This window comes from Eleginops maclovinus, chromosome 7 (genome assembly GCF_036324505.1).
Source record: "Eleginops maclovinus isolate JMC-PN-2008 ecotype Puerto Natales chromosome 7, JC_Emac_rtc_rv5, whole genome shotgun sequence".
Taxonomy (NCBI): Eukaryota; Metazoa; Chordata; class Actinopteri; order Perciformes; family Eleginopidae; genus Eleginops; species Eleginops maclovinus.
Window position 1 is genome coordinate 14,892,540 of NC_086355.1, and position 20,477 is coordinate 14,913,016.

At 39.0% G+C, this 20,477-nt stretch overlaps 1 protein-coding gene across 2 annotated transcripts in view; it reads left to right on the forward strand.

Moving 5' to 3' along the window:
* LOC134867508 (receptor tyrosine-protein kinase erbB-4-like) overlaps positions 1 to 9,812 on the forward strand; it is a 252,825-nt gene extending 243,013 nt beyond the window's left edge. For both annotated transcript variants that reach the window (XM_063888129.1, XM_063888130.1), the window contains exons 26-28: positions 776 to 1,025; positions 2,459 to 2,587; positions 2,722 to 9,812. In XM_063888129.1, the coding sequence (XP_063744199.1) occupies positions 776 to 1,025; positions 2,459 to 2,587; positions 2,722 to 3,392 (1,050 nt within the window). In that variant the 3' untranslated portion in view covers positions 3,393 to 9,812. The remainder of the gene's footprint in view (positions 1 to 775; positions 1,026 to 2,458; positions 2,588 to 2,721) is intronic.
* Positions 9,813 to 20,477: the final 10,665 nt, after the last annotated feature.

The window sequence follows — 20,477 nt, forward strand, 5'->3', positions numbered from 1 at the left end:
GCCTTTCACTTAGTATGTAAGTGCAAATACTGTAAGTGCCACAGGGGGAAACACTTTTTTATTTTTTTTAAATCTTTTTAGACTGCTCAGAGCTCAGAGGCCATGCAGAGGAAACTAAGAAAGGGAATTTGAAACAAAACAGCCCCTTTTGTGGAAACCTGGGATAAAAGATAAATCCGACAAAAGCACCCAGTGAGGTTCTACAAAAGAGCCCCTTTTTAGTTATGAGCTCAGACACAAATGCACACAGCACGGCAGGGCTGATATGGCTACTTTAAGACTTTGCTCCATGGAGCCTTTTAATTAAAACCCTTTAATTAAATTGTCCTTGCTAGTCATGCTGCCATATCATTGTTTGGCACTGCTGTTTGTCTCCCTGCCTGTCACATTGAAATATTACAGATGAACAATGGCACAAAGAATGTGCCTGTTTTATCGACTTTATGCACAAACACATTTTATTAACAATGTATTCTATTGTATGTGTTAATTGCTTATTTTATTACAGTACATTGTATGTATGTTTGTTTGATTGTTTATGCCTCACTAAGAAATTCAATAACCTGCTCTCAGAACCATTGTGTAGATAAAAGAGTGGAAAATACAACATCTATTTTCTTACTGGCAAATAAGCTGAACCTTCATTATTAAAAGCAAATCAACTTTGCAATAACTCCCCACTGTCTTGGGGTTTGCTTCGGCGAGGTTAACGGATATTCTTGTTTATTGTGACATCACTGCCCCCAATCTCCTAACCCTCCTTCTTTCTTCCCAGAACCAGTATGGCTACCAGGACCCCAGCTTCAGCATGGAAGACATGCTGGCCACCCTCCCCAGAGTGGTCTCTGTTCCTCCTGGCCCTGGGGTCTGCCTCCCACCACAAGACCAGTCATTAGGGGGACAGATTGGAGTTGGATTTGGCCGTAGCAACCAGGATGACCCTCGCTGCAATGGAACCCTGAGGAAGCAGGCCTCCCCGAGGTCAGGCAACCTTGTGCCGGGCTCAGCGCTCACTGCTGGACAAGGTAAAGACTAAAAGTGATCGATATTGAAATAGAAACAGTATTTAATAAACGAGACATAGGTGAATTGAGCTGTCATATATTTGATGGGCAGCTTTTCTATTTATTTTAGACATTTGACTGAAGTTTGTTTTCGGAGATGTTTTGGTAATAACTATAATACTTAGTTCTGCACAATGTTGTGAACATTGCCTTAGCTTGCTGATCAGCCCTCTGGCATTATTTTAACATTTCCCAATTATATTCCTCTTTACATAAGCAATGTTTTTGCAATTTAAACACACAACAAATTCTTAATGCATTATCATGGAGTCTCATAGCACTTTCCTAAAACCAATACTTTTCTGAAAAAGAAAATCCATCCGGATGTGATCTCAAAACGGCTGATATATGAAAAGCTGACAGTCCACATATAGTTTATCTCAGGGTCAATGATTTTCAATTCAATAGATGTATTAAAATTTTTGGAGTTTGTTTAATAACGTTTTTAGCTTATAGTGATGTTTTCTATTATTTTATTGTATCAGTTAGTATTTGTAATGCAATCATTTCAGTACATTTTCATTCATTTAAAACTGTTTTGTATGGCCCTTCATGTTCTTCCACCATAGTCTTTTTCGACACTCCCAGTGTGTCCCTACATGCCAATGCACTTTGAAAAAAAGTGCTTGTATTAGCAAATCCTTGGATTAAAATATATAAACCATAATATGCTGCAATGACTGATCGATTGAAAACCACCTTCGAGCGAGCAGACAGGCCATAGCCCTTCTTTAACCCAACCTATCAGCTGCTCCCCTCGCTGTTTTTTACTGTGATGATGGATCACTCACCAGTAGAGGATTTGGGCGATGAGCGCAAAGGCTAAGCTTGTAATGAGCAGCTGTTTAGCAAAACTGAACCACATATTACACCTCTCAGGCAGAGAAGCAGCAGCAGTGTCAGCCTCTAGTTGTGTTGAGCCGGTTTACACATTTTTTGGGGGCCCCATTTATGCCACCTTTGCAAATTAAATTGGATGATGAAACTGAAAAAATCTATTCGTATAAGCTTTACCTATCAAACCTACTATACATGTTTGTAAAGTGACAGTTGTTTATGAGTTTGTCTATTCAGGTACGGATAGTGATCTATCTACTGTCAACAGATGAAAAATGAATTGCATCTCAGGTCAATAAAACCCTAAAATCCATATAACATAAAATGCATTTGACATTATCGATAGCCCTGAGGGTTTAATCACAGAACAAAGATAACTGCACACAAGAATAAAATGTAATAAAATACATGTGTTATCTTGTTTATGGTGAAAAACGTTGTGGGTTAAAGATAAAAAGATACCATAAATCTATGTCCATGATCTTCTTGTGGAGATACAATTAATTAAGTATCATATTCTGAAAAAGAAAATCCATCCTGTCATTTTCCTTCCCAAGGTGGAGGGGAGGACATTAGTGGACAGCGATACAGTGCGGATCCCACTGGTCTTTTAGCAGAGCGAGGAGTAAAAGGAGACAAGGACCAGGAAGGCTACATGACTGCGATGAGAGACAAGAACAACTCAGGTTTATTTGACAAACTATTGATTATTGACTAAGATTTGTGTTTATTTAGTGCACATTGCTATATGATAATCTAACCCGAAATCTACTGAAATGAATAGTGTTGTATAATATATGACTGTTTTGTTTGTTTCCAGACTATCTCAACCCAGTAGAAGAAAACCCCTTTGTCACCCGCCGCAGGAATGGTGACGCCCATGCAGTGATTGATGGAGTGGGCTGCCACACCCTGCACATGGCTGGAGCTGCTGCTGCCCCCAAGAGCCAGTCCACCCATGGAGACGATGAGTATATCAATGAGCCACTTTACCTGAATACCTTCCTCAACCCTGGAGACAAGAATGGATTGGCTGGTGCAGTGTCCATTCCCGTCCCAGGGTCCTCGGCTGCTCAATCAATATCGCAGACGGTCAACCCATCAACGTCAAGCCACGTGGTCTCCACCTCTGGATATGTGATTCCCCCTGGCCACCTCCCCCACCAATCGTATCCATCACACACCCTGCACCCAGGCCATTCAGGACACGTTCTGCACTCAGGCATCACCAGCGGCACCATTATGTTTGATAAGAAAGGCAATAAGGCCACTTTTGACAATCCTGAATACTGGCAGCACAGTCTACCCCCGAAGTCCTCACTGCACAACCCTGAGTACCTGCAGGACTGCAGCACGCGCTTCTTCTACCGGCAGAATGGACGCATTCGCCCCGCTGTGGCCGAAAACCAGGAATACTTGTCCGAGGCTGCTATGAAAGCTGGCAATGTGTTGCCACCCCCTCCATACAGGCAGAGGAACACTGTAGTGTAGTGACCCACCTGTAGCACAATGAAGGATGAACAGAGGGAAGGGAGGGGGATAAATAAACAGTCCACTCGTTTCCATGCAGTACTTCTCGGCCTGGGTTGTTCTTGCACCCTTCCTGGACACCTCTCTCTGTTATGTTCAATTGCAAGTCTTTTAGTTTCACTCTCAAGTTCTGCCTTGTCTTGACAGGACTACAATAACAGTCACTGACAGCCTCACTTGACTTTTGTAGCTCTATCCTTGGCCATGAAAGCAAGTAGACACGTTTTCGATGTTGGTTCCATTGTGGAGCACACTGTCCTGCCATCCCAAGTATCAGAGAGGCACAACAACAACACAATGAAATAATTGAAAAAAGGAGACATGAACTGAGGTTAGCCCAAAGAGATAATTATGGCCATGATCTTTCATGCTTTTGTTTATACACCCATAAATTACAGTTCACCATGTGATTTTTTTAGCACATATTTCACCTAGAAAGATGCACACATTGCTATTGTGTGCAATCTATACAATGACACACGCACATGGCGTTGTGTCGTGACTCACCAGCAATCCCCGCAGTCAAGCAGAAGAGCCCAGATGTGGCTTGCATGCATGTCCACACGCTTCTCTGAGTTTTATGTGTTGCTGCACCAGTAATGGAATTCAAACATTTATCACACACAGCTCATATCATACCTAAAACATGTTAACATGCCTGCAGCCTTGACAAACCAATAATATCCATACATTAATTCATAAGCATATACATGCATACCGACAGGTAAACTTGCTGGCACTGGATATACTGTATATTCTGGAGGAGAAGCTCAATTGACCTTGTGCTGGAACACAGAGTTTGCCGATAATAGCAGTCAGTGTTGCAGTGCAGGAAGGGTGAACAGGAAAGTAAATGTCACCACAGTCTTATGAAAAACTGATACCAACCAAGTATTCAGCATTCAGCAGATTATTGGCATAGCTAGGTTGGATTTCACAAATGCTATATGCAGTGTCATGGGATGGACAGATATTTCAACAGGGAAAGGAATGTGATGATGGTAAATACAAACAGGAAGAAAAACGCTTTTAGAATCGAGTTCAGAGATTATTTTCAGTTTTTTTCTTTTGCATCAGGGATCTGTTTACTTTGTCACATTTTCTTACACTAACACAATGAGCACAGACGCCAAGCCACGAATGAGCAACGTAGTTGTGGCAATGAAGCTCACCCGGCAGAGCTGTAAATAAGCCAATTACATGTCATTACAAGACAAATAAAATCCTGGAAAGAAGCTCTGCTGACCGAGCTGAGACATAAAATGATGAGGCTACTTCTTTTTTTTTTTGTACCTCTGTGTATTCATGCCATTGTTTGTCATAAAAACTGAAAATGAACCTTGACCACGTAGTCACGACTACAGGTCTCTGTCTCTCAGCGCTGAAGTGGACCAGGGAGAGAAAAGGCTGTTTAAACGTATAAGGAGGCCTCTTCGTGATTTTACTATGGACATGAGAAAATGGGAAACCTTCTTTTCTATTGTTATTTGACATTGTAAGTGAAATATTATAAGTTATCACTGAATCCACTGATGGCTAGCTTTCTGTACTCATTCAGTACTGCCGGATGCCACAATTAACTCTGATGGAGACCAATAGGATCTGTTGTCAAAAGACTTTGAAGCCTAACTTAGGCTGGGGTTGATAATTAAATAGCACTTAATGCTCTGAGACAGCCAAATGACTTTGCTGTTATTATCGCTAAGAGGCAATTCATTCATTCATTCAATTCAATTCTTTTTTTTTTCGTGTTGCACTCACAATTTACAGTGAGATGCTCACACCTCAAACTTTGTTTCATCAGGAATACATCTTACAAAAGAGCATACCCACTCTTATGAACGTTATGATAGTAATACTTTGGGGTAGGGAGATATCAACGATGTATAACAAATGTGTCAATTTTCCGTATCATGTATACCCAAGTAGCTATTCTTTGGATATTTCTTGTTTTACAAGACAATTGTAGACACTCATTTTGGTATTTGCGGTATACTAAATCAATAAGGTACTCACAAGAGACAGATTAAAAAATGAAGTTGTTGTACCTCCTACCTCCAGTTTCTAATGAAGGGTTTATGTTAAAAAGTCTGATGCCCAAGCAAATAGTAACCTGATGAAATCATTGTTGATATCACCTGGCTTTATATATTATAAGATGAATAGAACAAATCATGATGGGTACACTAAACTTCATGTGTAAAATTGGGGGTTTGCACCAAAAACCGATATGTCCATCAATAAACAGTTTGTCAATTGAATGAACAGGACATATTTTAAATCATAATATTGATCACATACCCTTATTTCAGATTTTGTTCATGCCGCCCACCCTGAGTATTAGGTGATAATGTCATGTATTTGGAGACCGATTAATGCCTGTGTATGTGTCACTGCTGGCATACCAATACACAACCACTGTTACACAACCTTGTGCCTCTACATTGAAAATACCAGGCAGAGGGAAGGTTCAGTTCAGCAGTGTTGATGACGTCATGTCCAAAAAACAGATGTCACCCTGGCACAGTGTTTCTCCCCCTTTCTCAGGTTTTATGGGGAACAATAATAATTCAGTTGAACTCCAGCTGAGACACAAGTTGCCACTTTAAAATGGGTCATCAAACCTATTAAAGAAAAAGTATAATGGAAGATAGATAAACACCCTGATACCACAGTAAACACACTGCTGAAATGTGCAAATGTGAATTTTATAGGTTTGAGGGGATGGGTCTTGAAGTCAGCTCTGTGGTAACTATCATTGACATTGCTCTGTTGTTAACTTGATTAAGCTGTGTTCATCTGCTCTGATGATTTCATTTATACATACTGTCTTTGTGTAAATGTCTGTCAGTGTCCTCTCTATGTGTCTAGATTGTTTAGGTCAGTAAATGTCTACTCTATTTTTACCATCACACATTAGGTATTAGTTGCAGTGCTTGTAGACTACTTTTTGGCCGTTTGTTTAAGTGCAATGACAGCAGTGGATAGTCACCCAAAGGCATCATAATGGATCTCTATGGAAAAATGAAGCCAATCTTGTGAAGGAGAAAACCTGCTGGTGCTCTCAGCGTCGGAGCATCACAAGGGGATTTTAGCGTTTTGAATGCTAATTCATCCACTTTCCCTTTTTGTTCTGTTGGGAAATCATGTTACCTGACATCTCACCCAGTGCACCAGCTTAGAAACCGTGAACGACAGGCAATAGGTTGTAATCCTGCAGCGGGGCTAAAACTAAGGTATTAGCATTCTAGAAATGTTACCAGACCAATGCATCAATGTTACAAAAGCTAGCAGGAGAGAAGGTACAAGTGCACTGTAACTGGCAGAGGAGACCAGAGTAGATTGCCATCCTTTCTTTTTTTTCTCAGAGGTGACTGTGAATTGTATGTAGCAAACACTGTTCAGCTGTACAGCAGTGAAACCGAAAAAAGCAGCTATGTGTGGCGTGAACACGAACAAAGACTAAAACAACCTGGAAATGAAAAGTGATTTTGGTCAAATGTTAACAGGAGTCATAGTTTCATGTAAAACATATTACATTTTGTGTCAAGGTACAGAAAGCCTCACAGGTACAGTAGTTATTTAAAGGGGCACAATAACTCCCCTTCATCACTGACTACTCAGTTAGCTGGCGTTATAGTAACAATTATAGTTTGTATCAATGGGTTTTATTATATTTCAAAATCTTGGAAATAGTATTGTAAATGGTGTTGTTTAAACTCTTGTGTTTGCCATTCAGGGTGTCACATTGTCACAGCAGATGTTTTCTTTTTAATATGCTGTTTAAAGGTTTCATTATCTCAAGTAATGATCTCTTCTCAATTTTGAGGCAATTACTAGCTATGTCCCAAGTCAGGGGCTCTATGTGAGCCATCCATTGTCTGAAGTCCAGGCTGAACTGTCATGTCTTTGCAAAATGAGGCTAGTTAAAAACTAACAGTGCGTTCAGGTGCACATTGTCAACTTAACAACTTATTTCTTCAGCAAGTTGTACCAAACAGCTTCCCTCAGAAGGCCTATTTTCTTTGTTCACACCATCAAGTACATTTTCAATGGTTTAGTAAATGTGATTTGACAAATTATACACCAGGTGTGTCCTTCAAGCAAAGGGATGCTTGACAGACCTTGTTGGACCGCTAGGACACAACCAGCCAAGAATAGGCACTAAAGAGGGTCCAGCCCCTGAACTGGGACAAAGCCATTGTGTTTACAAAATATGCTCTCTTTTACTTTTGTATTATTCAAATCATGAAGAACTTTAGTCACAGAATTGGTCATATCTATCCACCTGTGATCTAAATGCCCTTACTGTGTTGGATAAACATATGTTACATTTCTGAGATGTAACATGTCAATGCATCATCAAAACGTTTTTTTAAAGGGAAACTATAATGCAGCTGACAAAAACATATGCTAACACGTTTTCAGAATCAAACTGTGTATGGCTGTCATACTTCTTTTACACTGATTCATATGCATATATTCTACCATACCATGAAAACTGGGGTAGATGACAACGGTTGAGAAAGCACAGTTTACAATGTATTGAATTGATGTTAAAATGGAAATAATAATTGTCTTTTAACCAAATGATAAAGACATTCAGATAATGGGCCACTGGATAGTTATACCATTGTTATAAAAAAAAGAGTGGATAGTATTTTTATAGGTCAGTAAAGGGTGGCCAGGTGCATCTGTAAATAAGACAATGATGCTTCTTTTTTCAGCTGAAGATTTTTTTTCCTTGCATCATTTGATTTTTGGTGGTCTACTGTACCTTCTTTTGTCTTTGGGGAATATCTTTTCTGTATGTATATAACTATATATACAGTAAATATATATATATATATATATTCTGTAAATGTTATTTGAAGAGTGAACTCTCATTTTAAAAAACGCTTGCAGGGTCTTTTGTCACACCCACCCCATCATTTCCCCTGTGACTTTGTGACTGTTTTTTAGCACAATTTGGTGGATTTTGTGTTTCAACCTCTGCTCCTGCTCACTTTGTAGGAGTAAAATACTAGGTGTATTCTAACTCCACTTCTCTCCATGCTTCTCTCAATATTATACACATCTTGAGATTTTTTTTTAAATTTTGTACACTCTTAAAATGCTGTTGCAATACTAATGAATATTCCCTATTTCACCCACGTTTCTCTCAGCCTTTCCTAAACAGTGTTATTAATCCACCAGTGTCACTTTACACCTTGTGTTTTAAGGACCTATACTATGTTTCCTTGAGTAGTTTAATTTTCCATTTGCGCTGAGCTCATTCATATAGAGCTTAATAGTGATGTTAAGCTCTTCATCCATTTGGGGCAATACTGATTGAATGGTGTAGCAATATCATGTTACAGCCTACACAGTAATTCAATGGTGTTTGAGAGGCAAAATGGAAAGTTTGCATGGGCTGGACTGATCATTTAAATAACTGATCAATTACTTTTCTTGTACAGAGGTTAGTACGTCAACTATTTTCGACTTCATCCAGACTTGAAAAGGTTCACTATTTTTCAGAAGTCACAGTTTAACTAAACATCTTTTTCACAGGATCTTTAAATGACTTTGGGATAGAGTTTGGCCAAATTGTCATTTCATGTTATATCTGATGTGAGGACTGGTGCCAAGATCATCACATTGAAGCTGTTTCTTTGTGGCTTGTCATCAAGTGGTGCATCATAATACTAATGTCAAGTGTTGCTGATGCTCAGATGCTGAGGCTAAATGGTTGGTTAAATGTACTATTTAAACCTATCTGGAAGAACATTATTGCAGGATGTATGAATCCCCAATTTGACCATTTTATTATGTGTTAAGTTTCGGATTGATATTTCAATTGCAGAAGACACATACTTGTGTATTTTCTAAACAACTGAAAAGGCTGTAGACTTTTCCAGTGAAATCTAAAGATATATACTGCAATTTTGTTTAAAAAATACTAGATTTCTGCCAGCATCAACAGTGTGTCATATATTTTATTTGATATATCACCTTGCACAGATGTTTTTTGGGCAGTCTTGACAATATCCAGCATTTAAAAATACATTTAGTAAGATGGTCAGTTTGGTAAGCTTCACATAAGTCCATCTGTTAGTTCATAAGTTCATTGAAGTTTTGAAGGAAGAATATTCAATTGTAAAAACGTTCATAAATTATCACTGCTTTTTATCAACTCATCAGAATGATTGAGAAATAAGTTTTATAGAACATACTGTACCTTGTCACATATTGCCAGTTTAAACAATTGTTTCTTCACTGGTTAATTGACACATTTCCCAAGCTAGAGCATTGAAATATGTATTCCCTCTGTTTTGTTACATGAATCTGTCAAAACTATATTTTTAATTCAATATGAATAAAGATCAGTCAATATTTAAAGTTGGATTGTTCTAATTTGTTCTCATGTTGTGATATAATGAATTGTTGTACCAGAAACCCCCACTCTGAGATCCAATTGATCACCATCATGAGGACTTTATCCGGCTCATTCCAATTATATTAAGTGAAAAACAGTTTTTAACAAGTTCTCCATTTAAATGTATTTGTGGTTTTGCTTGAAAAACTGAGGTGATAAATTCAGAGTATCCGTTCAATGCTTCCTTCAAACTGTGCTTGGCTTTAGTGCGACCACCCGTCTGCATTTGGCTCTTGATGGGATCTAGTACTACTTTCAATTCAGCCCTTTTTTTTAAGAGCCATTTACAACTCCGTACTTCAAATGTCAGCCAGTTCTCGAGTAGTTCAGCCAAACCGTAGGAGTGTTATGTAGCCTGTAGTCTCAGCATGACATCTCCATTCTGCCCAGATGAGGCCTGGTTCCGCAGACATCTTTCACCCTTCAGCAGAGCATGCCTTTAGGTTAAAAAGAGCAGGGAGTCAGATGGTACAAAATCTCCACAGCCATCAACACAACCTTTAATCCTCAGCCAACCTTTTTCAAATTAAAAGCTGGTCACACACACAAACGCATGCACATGCAGGAAAATCCAACAGAAGAACCGATAATAAAGTGTCATTACGTCTGACACTTGCTCGTACATGATAGATGTGTCTCTTTTTCAGCTGATGACATTTTATGGCATTATCATAGGAAATCCAATAACTAGATCAGCATCTTCGAGCCTTTGCCCCATGCAAAGTCAAATCACTTGCCTTTAGATGGTAATAGAGTGTGATCGAAACAATCTGTCACTGCCTGTGCTCTCACTCTCACACGCCAACCTCCCTTGACAAAGTGTATAGATTTTTACCTGATATGAGGGATGATCGGCACAGCTGAATGTAAATGAGTTAAAATGTCTTTAGGAGAATCGATTGACTGGCGCTTTTCGGCAAATAAAAGTGAAGGCTTTATTTGACAGTGCATCAATCATTACCACCACACCTCTACAGCACAGCAAAACCATATAACTGTCTACATGTTTCCATGTGCGGCTATTGCAATATGTGCTGATATAAACACTTTCAAAGACAGAGGTTTAAAAATTGCCTGTGAGCCAGAACTGCAGTTTTGCTTGCTCCAGCAAAAGTAATTTTCCCACAAATGCCAGTTAGTGTCATATACGTACTGTTCTCTCCTGCTGCAGTGTTTGTTGTCTAATCCCAGAATAGTGAATTGATTTTCACAGCAAATAAACTGAACAACCTTTGACGCAGATGATACATGCTGTAGATGCAGAAGGTTACTCATTGTGCAGCAGTTTAATGCAATGTCATCCTCATCTAATGCACTCATAGTGTAATGTTATGATTTACTGTGACAAAAGAGTGTTACACCAAAGCTCTAAAAGTTGTTTTGTCTTGTTCACACTGTTTTGGCATCACTATCTCTTTTTCTCAGAGAGCCAGTGGTGATGGTGGCTGCCTCTAAATCCCAGCATGTTGGCAGCCTCTGATTGAATGGACTGTACAAAGCCTGCTAAGCAGTGTTGTGATCCCCCTTGAGAGCCTTTATTATGGAACAGCATATTGGATTCTCTTCACAGTCATTGTCTGCCTCTGGAGGCTACTAACTCCTAAAGGAATGGACATACACACAACAAAACGTCATACTGAAGCATGTAGACAACCAAGTAAATCATGCCTGATTCTCAGTGATTCCTGTTTCTTAAAGTGCTAACACACAGCTGCCAGAATTCCACATGACCTCTACAGAGAGTGGTCCGCCCAAGGATCAGCAAAGTAGCACGGGTGCAGGTGCACAGTCATTTGCACACACACACACCAACTTGTAGATTCAATGATCCCCTACACAGCGGCATTAATTCTTCTCGGCTGGCATTCTGACAGGGCGACAGCAGAACAAGCTGAGCTTAGACACGTCTCAAAATGTTGCACATTATTTCTCCATAAGAACAGAGGATGTAAACAATATGCACAATAATGGTATCAGTGGCTTTAGAGTTGTATTTGTTGTGAAGACCCTGTGTTGGCTCTGGAATATATATTTTTGGACTACATTGCCATCAGCATCTTGAAATACAGTATGGTCATGATGAGTTGGATTAGTTGTGCCACACAATGTTTTGTGCTTTTCTTAAACAGAATAGATTGGTTATTTGGTCACCATCACTTCTTCGCTGAAATGACTATCATGTTAAAGTTTACAGCTAGTGCTGCACTATTGAATTCTAAAGAAATGGAATGCTTGTGCAGTTTTATAATATAAATCAAACAACTTAAATTTGTGTAATGATTTATTGGGCCCATTGGAATTGATTCAGCTTACATTATGGTTTTTTAAAGCTACTTAATATTGGCGACATTCAAATATTGTCATTTCAAGCTTGGGAAGATCTTAAACTGTCTAGCAATTCATTAAGTAATAGTTGAGAACACAGGCATTGATATTAATAAGGCAAAATCTCATTGGACATTTGCATACTGCTTGCAGAATAAAGCTGATCTGATTTGTGTTGAATATGAGCTGCTCAGCATTTAGTGTTTATCACTTGCTTTGTTAGACAAGGCAATATTCACTCAGAGAGGCTCCTAGTTAAACTGCATTGGCTTTTTAAATAAGGGAGTCTTTATTACAACTCATTTATATTTCACATCCAATAATGAAAGATATTGTGATGACTGAATATATCTTCAGGGACAGGGGGAATATTGTAAATGTGAAGTTACAGACTCACATCCAAGCAAACTTTGAGATCCTTCCCTCATTACAGCAGTTTATGACTTAAATATATATTTAGAGGCCTAGAGGTTATTTGCTGGGCATGCCGTAGGAATTATCTTCTACTGCTTCTTCTCTTTCCTGAAATGGTTGAGTGTCAGATACCAAAGGTCACACCCACACAAGAGGGATATACTGTAGGTGTGAACTACTCCTTAACACTCATGAGCTGCAAGTTGTTCTGTAACATATACAACAACAACCACACTTTGACCAAAAATGTAACCCTACAGTGCAGCCACATGTTCCTCAAGTATATCCAGGTCAGTCTGATTGCACAAAGACAAATTTGGTAAGATGAACTTGGTAAATCTTTTTTTAATTTGTAATGTTCCTCTTCATTTAAACTTTAGACATGGTAGGTCTTGTTCACGACCTAATGAGGCCCCATGACCCTCTCTCTCGCTCAACACATAGAGGCTGCACCACTCACTAGGGCAGAGGACAGGACGGGGGGTTTAGCAAGCCAGCTGTCTCAAGTGAGCTGCAAAACAACGCCTTTTTATAACGTGTCACCAGAAATGTTACAGAAGTACAGTAAATTCAGCCGTCGTTCTTAAAGCTGCACCTTGAAACACATTTTTCCCTTCAGATTCAAGTTGTACGTATGGCCGCTAGTAAGCTGCTCATTAACCAGCTAGAAGCTTTTCTCTCTGGTGGTAACTTTATGAATTAGCCTTAGCCTGCTGCTTACTGATGGACATAATGACAAGCCCCAATTAATATTTCCCAAGATGAAAACCTACTACAATTTCACTGGTTTCAACTGTGGACTTTAGCCGTTGTTGTTTTGTTCGAGCTTTTTAATTTGCTTTACTGCAGTGTTTTGTGTTGCATCCGGACCGATCTGGACCTATGCTTTCACGTTGATGATCCGCTGTTGTGTGAGTGGTTATGAGGTAGTGCTACGTGCCAGGTCACGTTACCATGGTCTTTATCTACTGGGATATTGTATTCTTGGGGTGCATGTTGCCCGTGTATATTTCTGTTATATAATGTAGTGCCTTGGTAACAGTTTCAATAATACTAAAAGTAAGTTTATTGAAGGTAAACTCGATTTTGTCTTTGCCCATTCACAGTATAAATCCTCTCCTTGATGACTATGCCATCATGCTGAATTATATGTTCTAGACGGGAGAGGACGCTGGCGTTGCTTGTTCACCACTTCTCCGTCTGTAAACTAGCTCACTCGGGCCTGCATAATTTTTTACTAAAAATATGATTGTTGAAATTAGGATTTCTGCGTTTATTTTGTCTTGCATTTTGCTTTCTTTCTAATTTTGAATCAACTTTTCCAGTTATTCAAATTGCTTTTTATTTGATTAAGATCTTTATTTTAGGGCATTTTGCATTGCTTCCCAACTCCCCTGTGATTGATAATAATTACTTTTTATATAATGATATTGTTGCCTCAGACACTGGCCTCTATTACACATTTATTTGGCATGGCTTAATGTTTGTTTATTCGGGTTGACTTTGATAGTTTCCAAGCCTAGTGTTTATTAGATAGATTACATTCCTGACAAAAACACATTCTACCATGCAGTTTCTCCTGATATAGAGATAAGTGGCCAGTTTATGATATAAGATTCTAATTAAGTTTTGTGTTACAGCATTCTCTTACTCACGTTAACAATTAATCAAGAACAAGCAGGCAAACTAGCATTTCCTCTTGTCTGCAAAGTTAATAGCAATGAAGTAAGATTTTTAAATTACTTCCACTCATATAATATACTATTAACATGTGAGCAGAGTGATAAATGAGACTAATTGTGGGCAACGCTGCATTTTAATTAAGCAGCGGTCTTAAGCGAGCAATTGTCATTGTTAGAGTCAACTCTCCATTGCAATTATGCTGCTCTATTCATGTGTAACATAATGGCTTGATGACAGTTCTTTGTTAGCTTACAATGGCAGCATAGTTGTGTTCTTTCATACATAAAAAGGAACATCAAATGTTTTTCTTTTAAGTAACACTCATCAACCAATAAGGCAAAGGTTGCAGCTTTATACATGTTGCCAGCCTCTGGATGCTATCTGATTTATTTATTGTTTGGCATGGCAGGAAGTTTAAATAAAGGAAATATTTGTTGTGGTTCCCTTGGAAATGGTTTAGCAAAAATGTGTTAATATATGAATGGGACATTTGTGGTTCACATTTAGAATCAAATCAAATAAAGCATTATGGATTTATCCTTCTAATACCATTGGTTTATACTCTTTTCTTAATTTGTTTTTTATGTTTCTTTGATGAAAATATCCAAAAACCTGAAATGACTTTTAGCTGTTCACATGCATGCACTCAACAAGCGGAAACATATTGATTGAAGAGAACAGTGACCTTTCTTGCAGGGAAACCCTTAGACTTAACTTGGTCTTATTCTGCAAACTACATGGCAAACATGTTGACTATGAGAACAACAGGTAGCTTGTAAATTGTATTTGGCCTTGATGAAGATCTTTATTCTATTTACTCCTTTCTCTTTCCTCTTTCCACTTACTGGGAGACACAAATAAAGGGCCATGAGACCTTTCCCCCTGGGAGGAAAGAGTGCAGGCTGTCTATTTGTGGGAGGAACAGACACAGTTAATGGGAAAATAGAAACCTTGCTTGTGTATGTGTCTTGTCTGTGTTTTCCTTCTCTTTTCCTATGTCAGGCTTAAAATGAAATGGATTTTTCATCTTGCTTTGCAACATCTTTACATTCACACACTAACATGAAGACAAGAAAACAAATGGTAGCTGTCTGACAAGAATACACAAGACACGATCAAAGCAAGGCTGATTACAGCCATTATGATTCCCCCATGTGCGAGTGTGTTCATTGGAAACTGTATCTCTTTTTAAATGACAATATCACAATCAGTGCATGGCCACTGGTAAGAAACTACAGCTCCCACAATGAGTGTATCACTACTGTGTCTGCTATGATTGGGAGCACAGTTAAAGAGTGCAGCTTGAAAGTGGACAGTCTGTGCTGATTGGTGATATAACTTTCTATGTTTTTTCACCACATCAAAAGAAGAGCTTATGATTGCTCCCACATATTTCCCTAAAAAACAAATTAGTTTTTTGCTTCTAGATGAAGAAACACATGTTTTGATATCATGCAGATTTTCATTACTCTTGCTGGCATCTTAATCATATCGCAATTTTATTCTTTCTGTGTCAGTACAAAATGATAATTGTATTTTCCTTTATAGTTCAGAACTGAGTAGCTGCTGAAATTAGGCAGATGCAGGAGCCCCTACTGACCTTGTTTTTGTATCATTTTCCCTTGATGTTAGACCAGAAGCTTTTGAAAAGTCCTTCCCTCTTTCATTTAGCCTTTCACATACTCAAGGGCCACTGGAGGTTCAGATGTGCAGTGGAAGGTTGTAAAGGCTGAAAGCCTGCTGGAAGATCTGAGCCAGGTCACTGGGTTAGGCCAGGATGTTTGGCCGCTCTTGGCCCATCACATCTCTAGGTTCACATGAAAAGATTTGATATGTTTTTAGAAGGCACTGACTATCAACTTGCTTTGATGTGAAGGTATGTAGGACTTGTAGATGTGATCAGCAAGGAAATAAAATATGGTTTTCCCCATGTTTCTCACATCAATAGAACAGTGTGAAAATTAACATTCGATTTGTTCTTCGTGCAAATTAGAAATGAGTGCTCACCAGCCATGTGTGTCATCTTCCCTATATCTTTGTTCAAAATTACAAAGGTAACACTGGTAATAATTAACATTTAGAAGACACAAGATATTGTTTTCAAGTCTGCAAGGGGCTGTAACCGTGACCATGCTCTATGTCCTTCACATCCCATCATTCAGCTCACGCATCCCACTTCAAATCATAGGAAAACACATTCAAAATAAAAAATGCTCACATTACAGTCACATACCATGCAGAGCCCCATTGGCGCAAAGCAATTACAAAGCCCACACACATACACACAAAGCTAAAGTCCTCAGGCAGCTGAAGAGAGACAAATTACCTCCCTGTCAGATAAAATCAGCCGCTACATCATTTAATTAATTTCAGTGTATATTAGCATTTCTTATTGTGATTTTTCCTCGTATTTTTGCTGTGCCTCTGTCCTCCTCCCAGCCTTGTCCCGAGGAAAACATCAGTTTGAAAAATGATCAGCCCTCTTTTCCGTCTGTTCTTCCGGGCACTTTTGCCCTTGTCCCTTTAAATATACAACTGTATATTTGTGTGTGAGATGTTTTGGACTTACTGTTGTATTTAAATCGTCCCCCATTGTCATTTGAAATAACATATTTCTCCCCTGAATTAACCCATAAAGTGTACAAAAATCTCAACTCTCCTCAAAAAGAACATGTTTATGCCACTCAGCGGATCCATTCGTTTGTCAGCGATCCAGCGTCTGATTAGAGAGAGATTTTACATTTGTCAGTCCTTAGCTGTAGCAAGAATAACTGGCAGGTACAACACTTGTTTTGTTCATCACCATAATGATAATGCATTAGCCTCCATTGTATTAATGTAACAATATTTTCCATTACATTTATTTTTATTTAATTCTGAACAAAGAGCTTGAATATAGCTTGTGTAGAGTGGCTTGTAAGGCTATGCATATGCAGTGATTTACACTCCTGAAAATATCTCTTTGTTACTAAAAACTATCATTATAGTGGACTGTGCCAACATTGAAATGATAATCATGCTCTTGGCTTGGACCATTGATTTCAAAACCATTTGGGACATAAAATAATGGAGTCTCACTAATCTACACTCTAATCTCTCTTTCACTTCGCATGGTAATTCATAATGTGTGGGAATGTGTGAAACTATTGCTATAAGTACACCGCTGTACTAAAAGATGTCGGTAGTGGATGCAGACCATACCTGAGTGTATGGGCTGTTGTTCCCTCCCTCACACTGTGAGTTGTACACAGTTGTGTGAAGGCAACCTTCCAGTCATGCCACATGCTGCTTACACTGTAGGCTATTTTCCCTCTTTATACTGTACACTGATGCAGATTGCTCTATTCTGAACAATCATGTACGTATTAACATGCACAGGTGTACACACAAAAGGTTTACAACTGTGTAAAGAGAGATCTATTACAATAAGCATTCTCAAATCAAAGGAAACATTAAACCCTAGAACACTTCTTCACCAATTTTATATAATATATATATATTTATATACATATATTTATATATATATACAAATATAATAGAATATGTGATGGACTCAAAATACACACAACATGAAATATCCATCGATTTTTCTGATTTTTCTCACAGAAATCAAGAGAGACCCAGGTTGTTAGGAGCATCATTGCGCACACCACCTGTAAGGCCCCACACAACAGGAAGTCCATGTGGTTGCTTTTAACGACCGGCTAATGCCATTCTCTTTACTTAGAAGATTTCAGGCAAAACACAGGAACTGGGCTTTGGTCTTGGGCAGTTTAGGCATTTATTAACCCACGAGTAGCCCAAACTGTAAACACACTTCAATGACTTGCAATTCACTGGTGGAAACCCTGCTGCTTACAGCTAACTAGCTCTCCCCCAAGTGACAGTAATAACAGCATGAGATGATGGCTCTGGTGTGTTCTTTCCAAACGCATTTTCCGTATTCAGAAAGGATGCCATTAATCTTGAGCCCTGTTGCACTGGCAGCTCAACTTAACAGCTATCCAGAGTCCTTTATTAATCCTGGTCATGGTCTTGCATGTCATTTTAAGAATGTTGCCATGATTCTGTTCATTCCTTCAAAACTGAGGCCTAGTCGTCATCATCGTACCGCTATATGGTCTCCCTCTGTTCCACTACTTTTCTCCTTTACTCTGTTTTTTTCTCAGCTAATCCCCTACTTTGCACACAAAGTCACGACCAGGCATTCTCCTATCCACTCAACACCACCGAGGAATGACACTATCTGATATCTTCCTAGCAGATTATGGCCTTAGTTTGCAGCACTATAAACAAGTACCTGATCAAGACTCTGTGTCACGGATTAGAAAAGATGTACGGTAGAATTGACAAAGGTAAAGCTGCAAAATGTCAAGGAAGCTTGGTTCTTTATTGGTTTTCAGCTCAATTGTAGTACAGAAGTGTGGGAGACATTGTCTGGGATTTGAAAGAAAGCATCGACAGCCATGGTAGAAAAACGTGTTAGGGTTTAAAAAAATATGTTGGGCGATTTCTCCTGTAACTCTCAGCCTGAAAAATAAGAACAGTAAACATGTTTTTTTCCATTCTACTAGCTGGAAAACTTGCTGTCACTTTCTGTGCAATATTTTTGAAATACAGAGAAGGGAATAGGTACCACATACAGTATAATCAGAGGCAATATCGTACCCTAGAAGTAATGAACAAGTAAAAGACATGTAAATAAGAATCACAGAATTACAGTGAAGAAACACAATATCAATGAACACTTCTTTGTCATTGTGAGCTATTTATATAACCGCAGTGCATCCCTCCCGACTCTGCTAATATTTCTCTTGGTAGCAATATGTGGGCCAAATATCATTCCCTTTTTTCATACCCTCTTTACTGTTGCTATCCTTTGTTTAATGTTTGTTTATCTTTTTTTCTTGTCTTTATCTCCTCAAATCTTATGTTTGCCCAGGAAAAAGAGCTGTAAAAAATATTGTGCAGCAAACTTGTCTCCTTATGCCGAAAATTGACATTTGTAGGTAAAATATAAAGCCCCTGCACCAAGTAGTCACTGGAAATTGGAACCAAAAGTAATATAGTCTTCTTGATTAGTCACTTGTTTATTTTAATTTAAATGTTTAGTTTAAAATGAAATAATACACAAAAAAGCAGCAAATCCTCACATTGAGGAATCCAGAACCCTAACATACACAGTAAATAACTGATAAGATCCCGGACAAGCCCTGATTATGTCCACCAGTGGCTCAGTAAGTAGGGGCTTGGACTGGGAATCGTAGGGTCGCCGGTTCAAGTCCCCGAACAGACTTGAAAAATATGGAAAGTGGACTGCTACTTCGAGAGGTCCCAGTTCACCTCCTATGCCCTGCTGTGGTGCCCTTGAGCAAGGCACCGGACACCTCCAATCCCCCCTCCCCATTGCTCCCCGGGCGCTGCACAATAGCTGCCCACTGTATGTGCTCTGCTGTGTGCATGTATGTGACAAATAAAGAGGGTTTCATCCTCCGATTCTATCTATAAGTACAATGAGCAGAGTACATTTGTTTCTGATGGCAGAGGTTTAAGTTAGATTTCTGGCAGCCTTTTTCCTGTTGACACAAAAAAAAAAAACTTTACACTAACTAAAAATAATTGAAAGGGGGTTGCCCTTTCCCCCTTAAATTAGAAATAACCCATGAATTGGCTGTGTCCATTCAGAGGAAAATACAGAAGTAAGGAAGGACACTCTGTACTACGTTCTTTTTTTCTCTTTGGAAGGGGGTGTTTCAGGATCTAATTGATGAATAGCGGCCATAACTGGGAGCTGCGTCCTTCAATTGAACTTTAATTTATATGTGCATCAATCATTTCCCCCCTTTTATAACATAATGGATACTCACAGCTCTGATTATGGTGCGTTGTGTCCTTGTGATTGTGTGTGTGTTGTGTGTGTGCGTGTGTGTGTGTGCGTGTGTGTGTGTGTGTGTGTGTGTGCGCGTGTGTGTGTGTGTGTGTGTGTGTGTGTGTGTGTGTGTGTGTGTGTGTGTGTGTGTGTGTGTGTGTGTGTGTGTGTGTGTGTGTGTGTGTGAGAGAAAATTGTGATTTTTCATCGGCCATGGTAAACAAGGGCAGGATACCTCCCTTCCTTTGAAAGCAAGATTGTCCCTCTCTCGTTCTGTCTCAATTATGTAGTAAACAGGGCATCAGCTGTGCTCTTTGCACGTTCCACCATTCTAGCA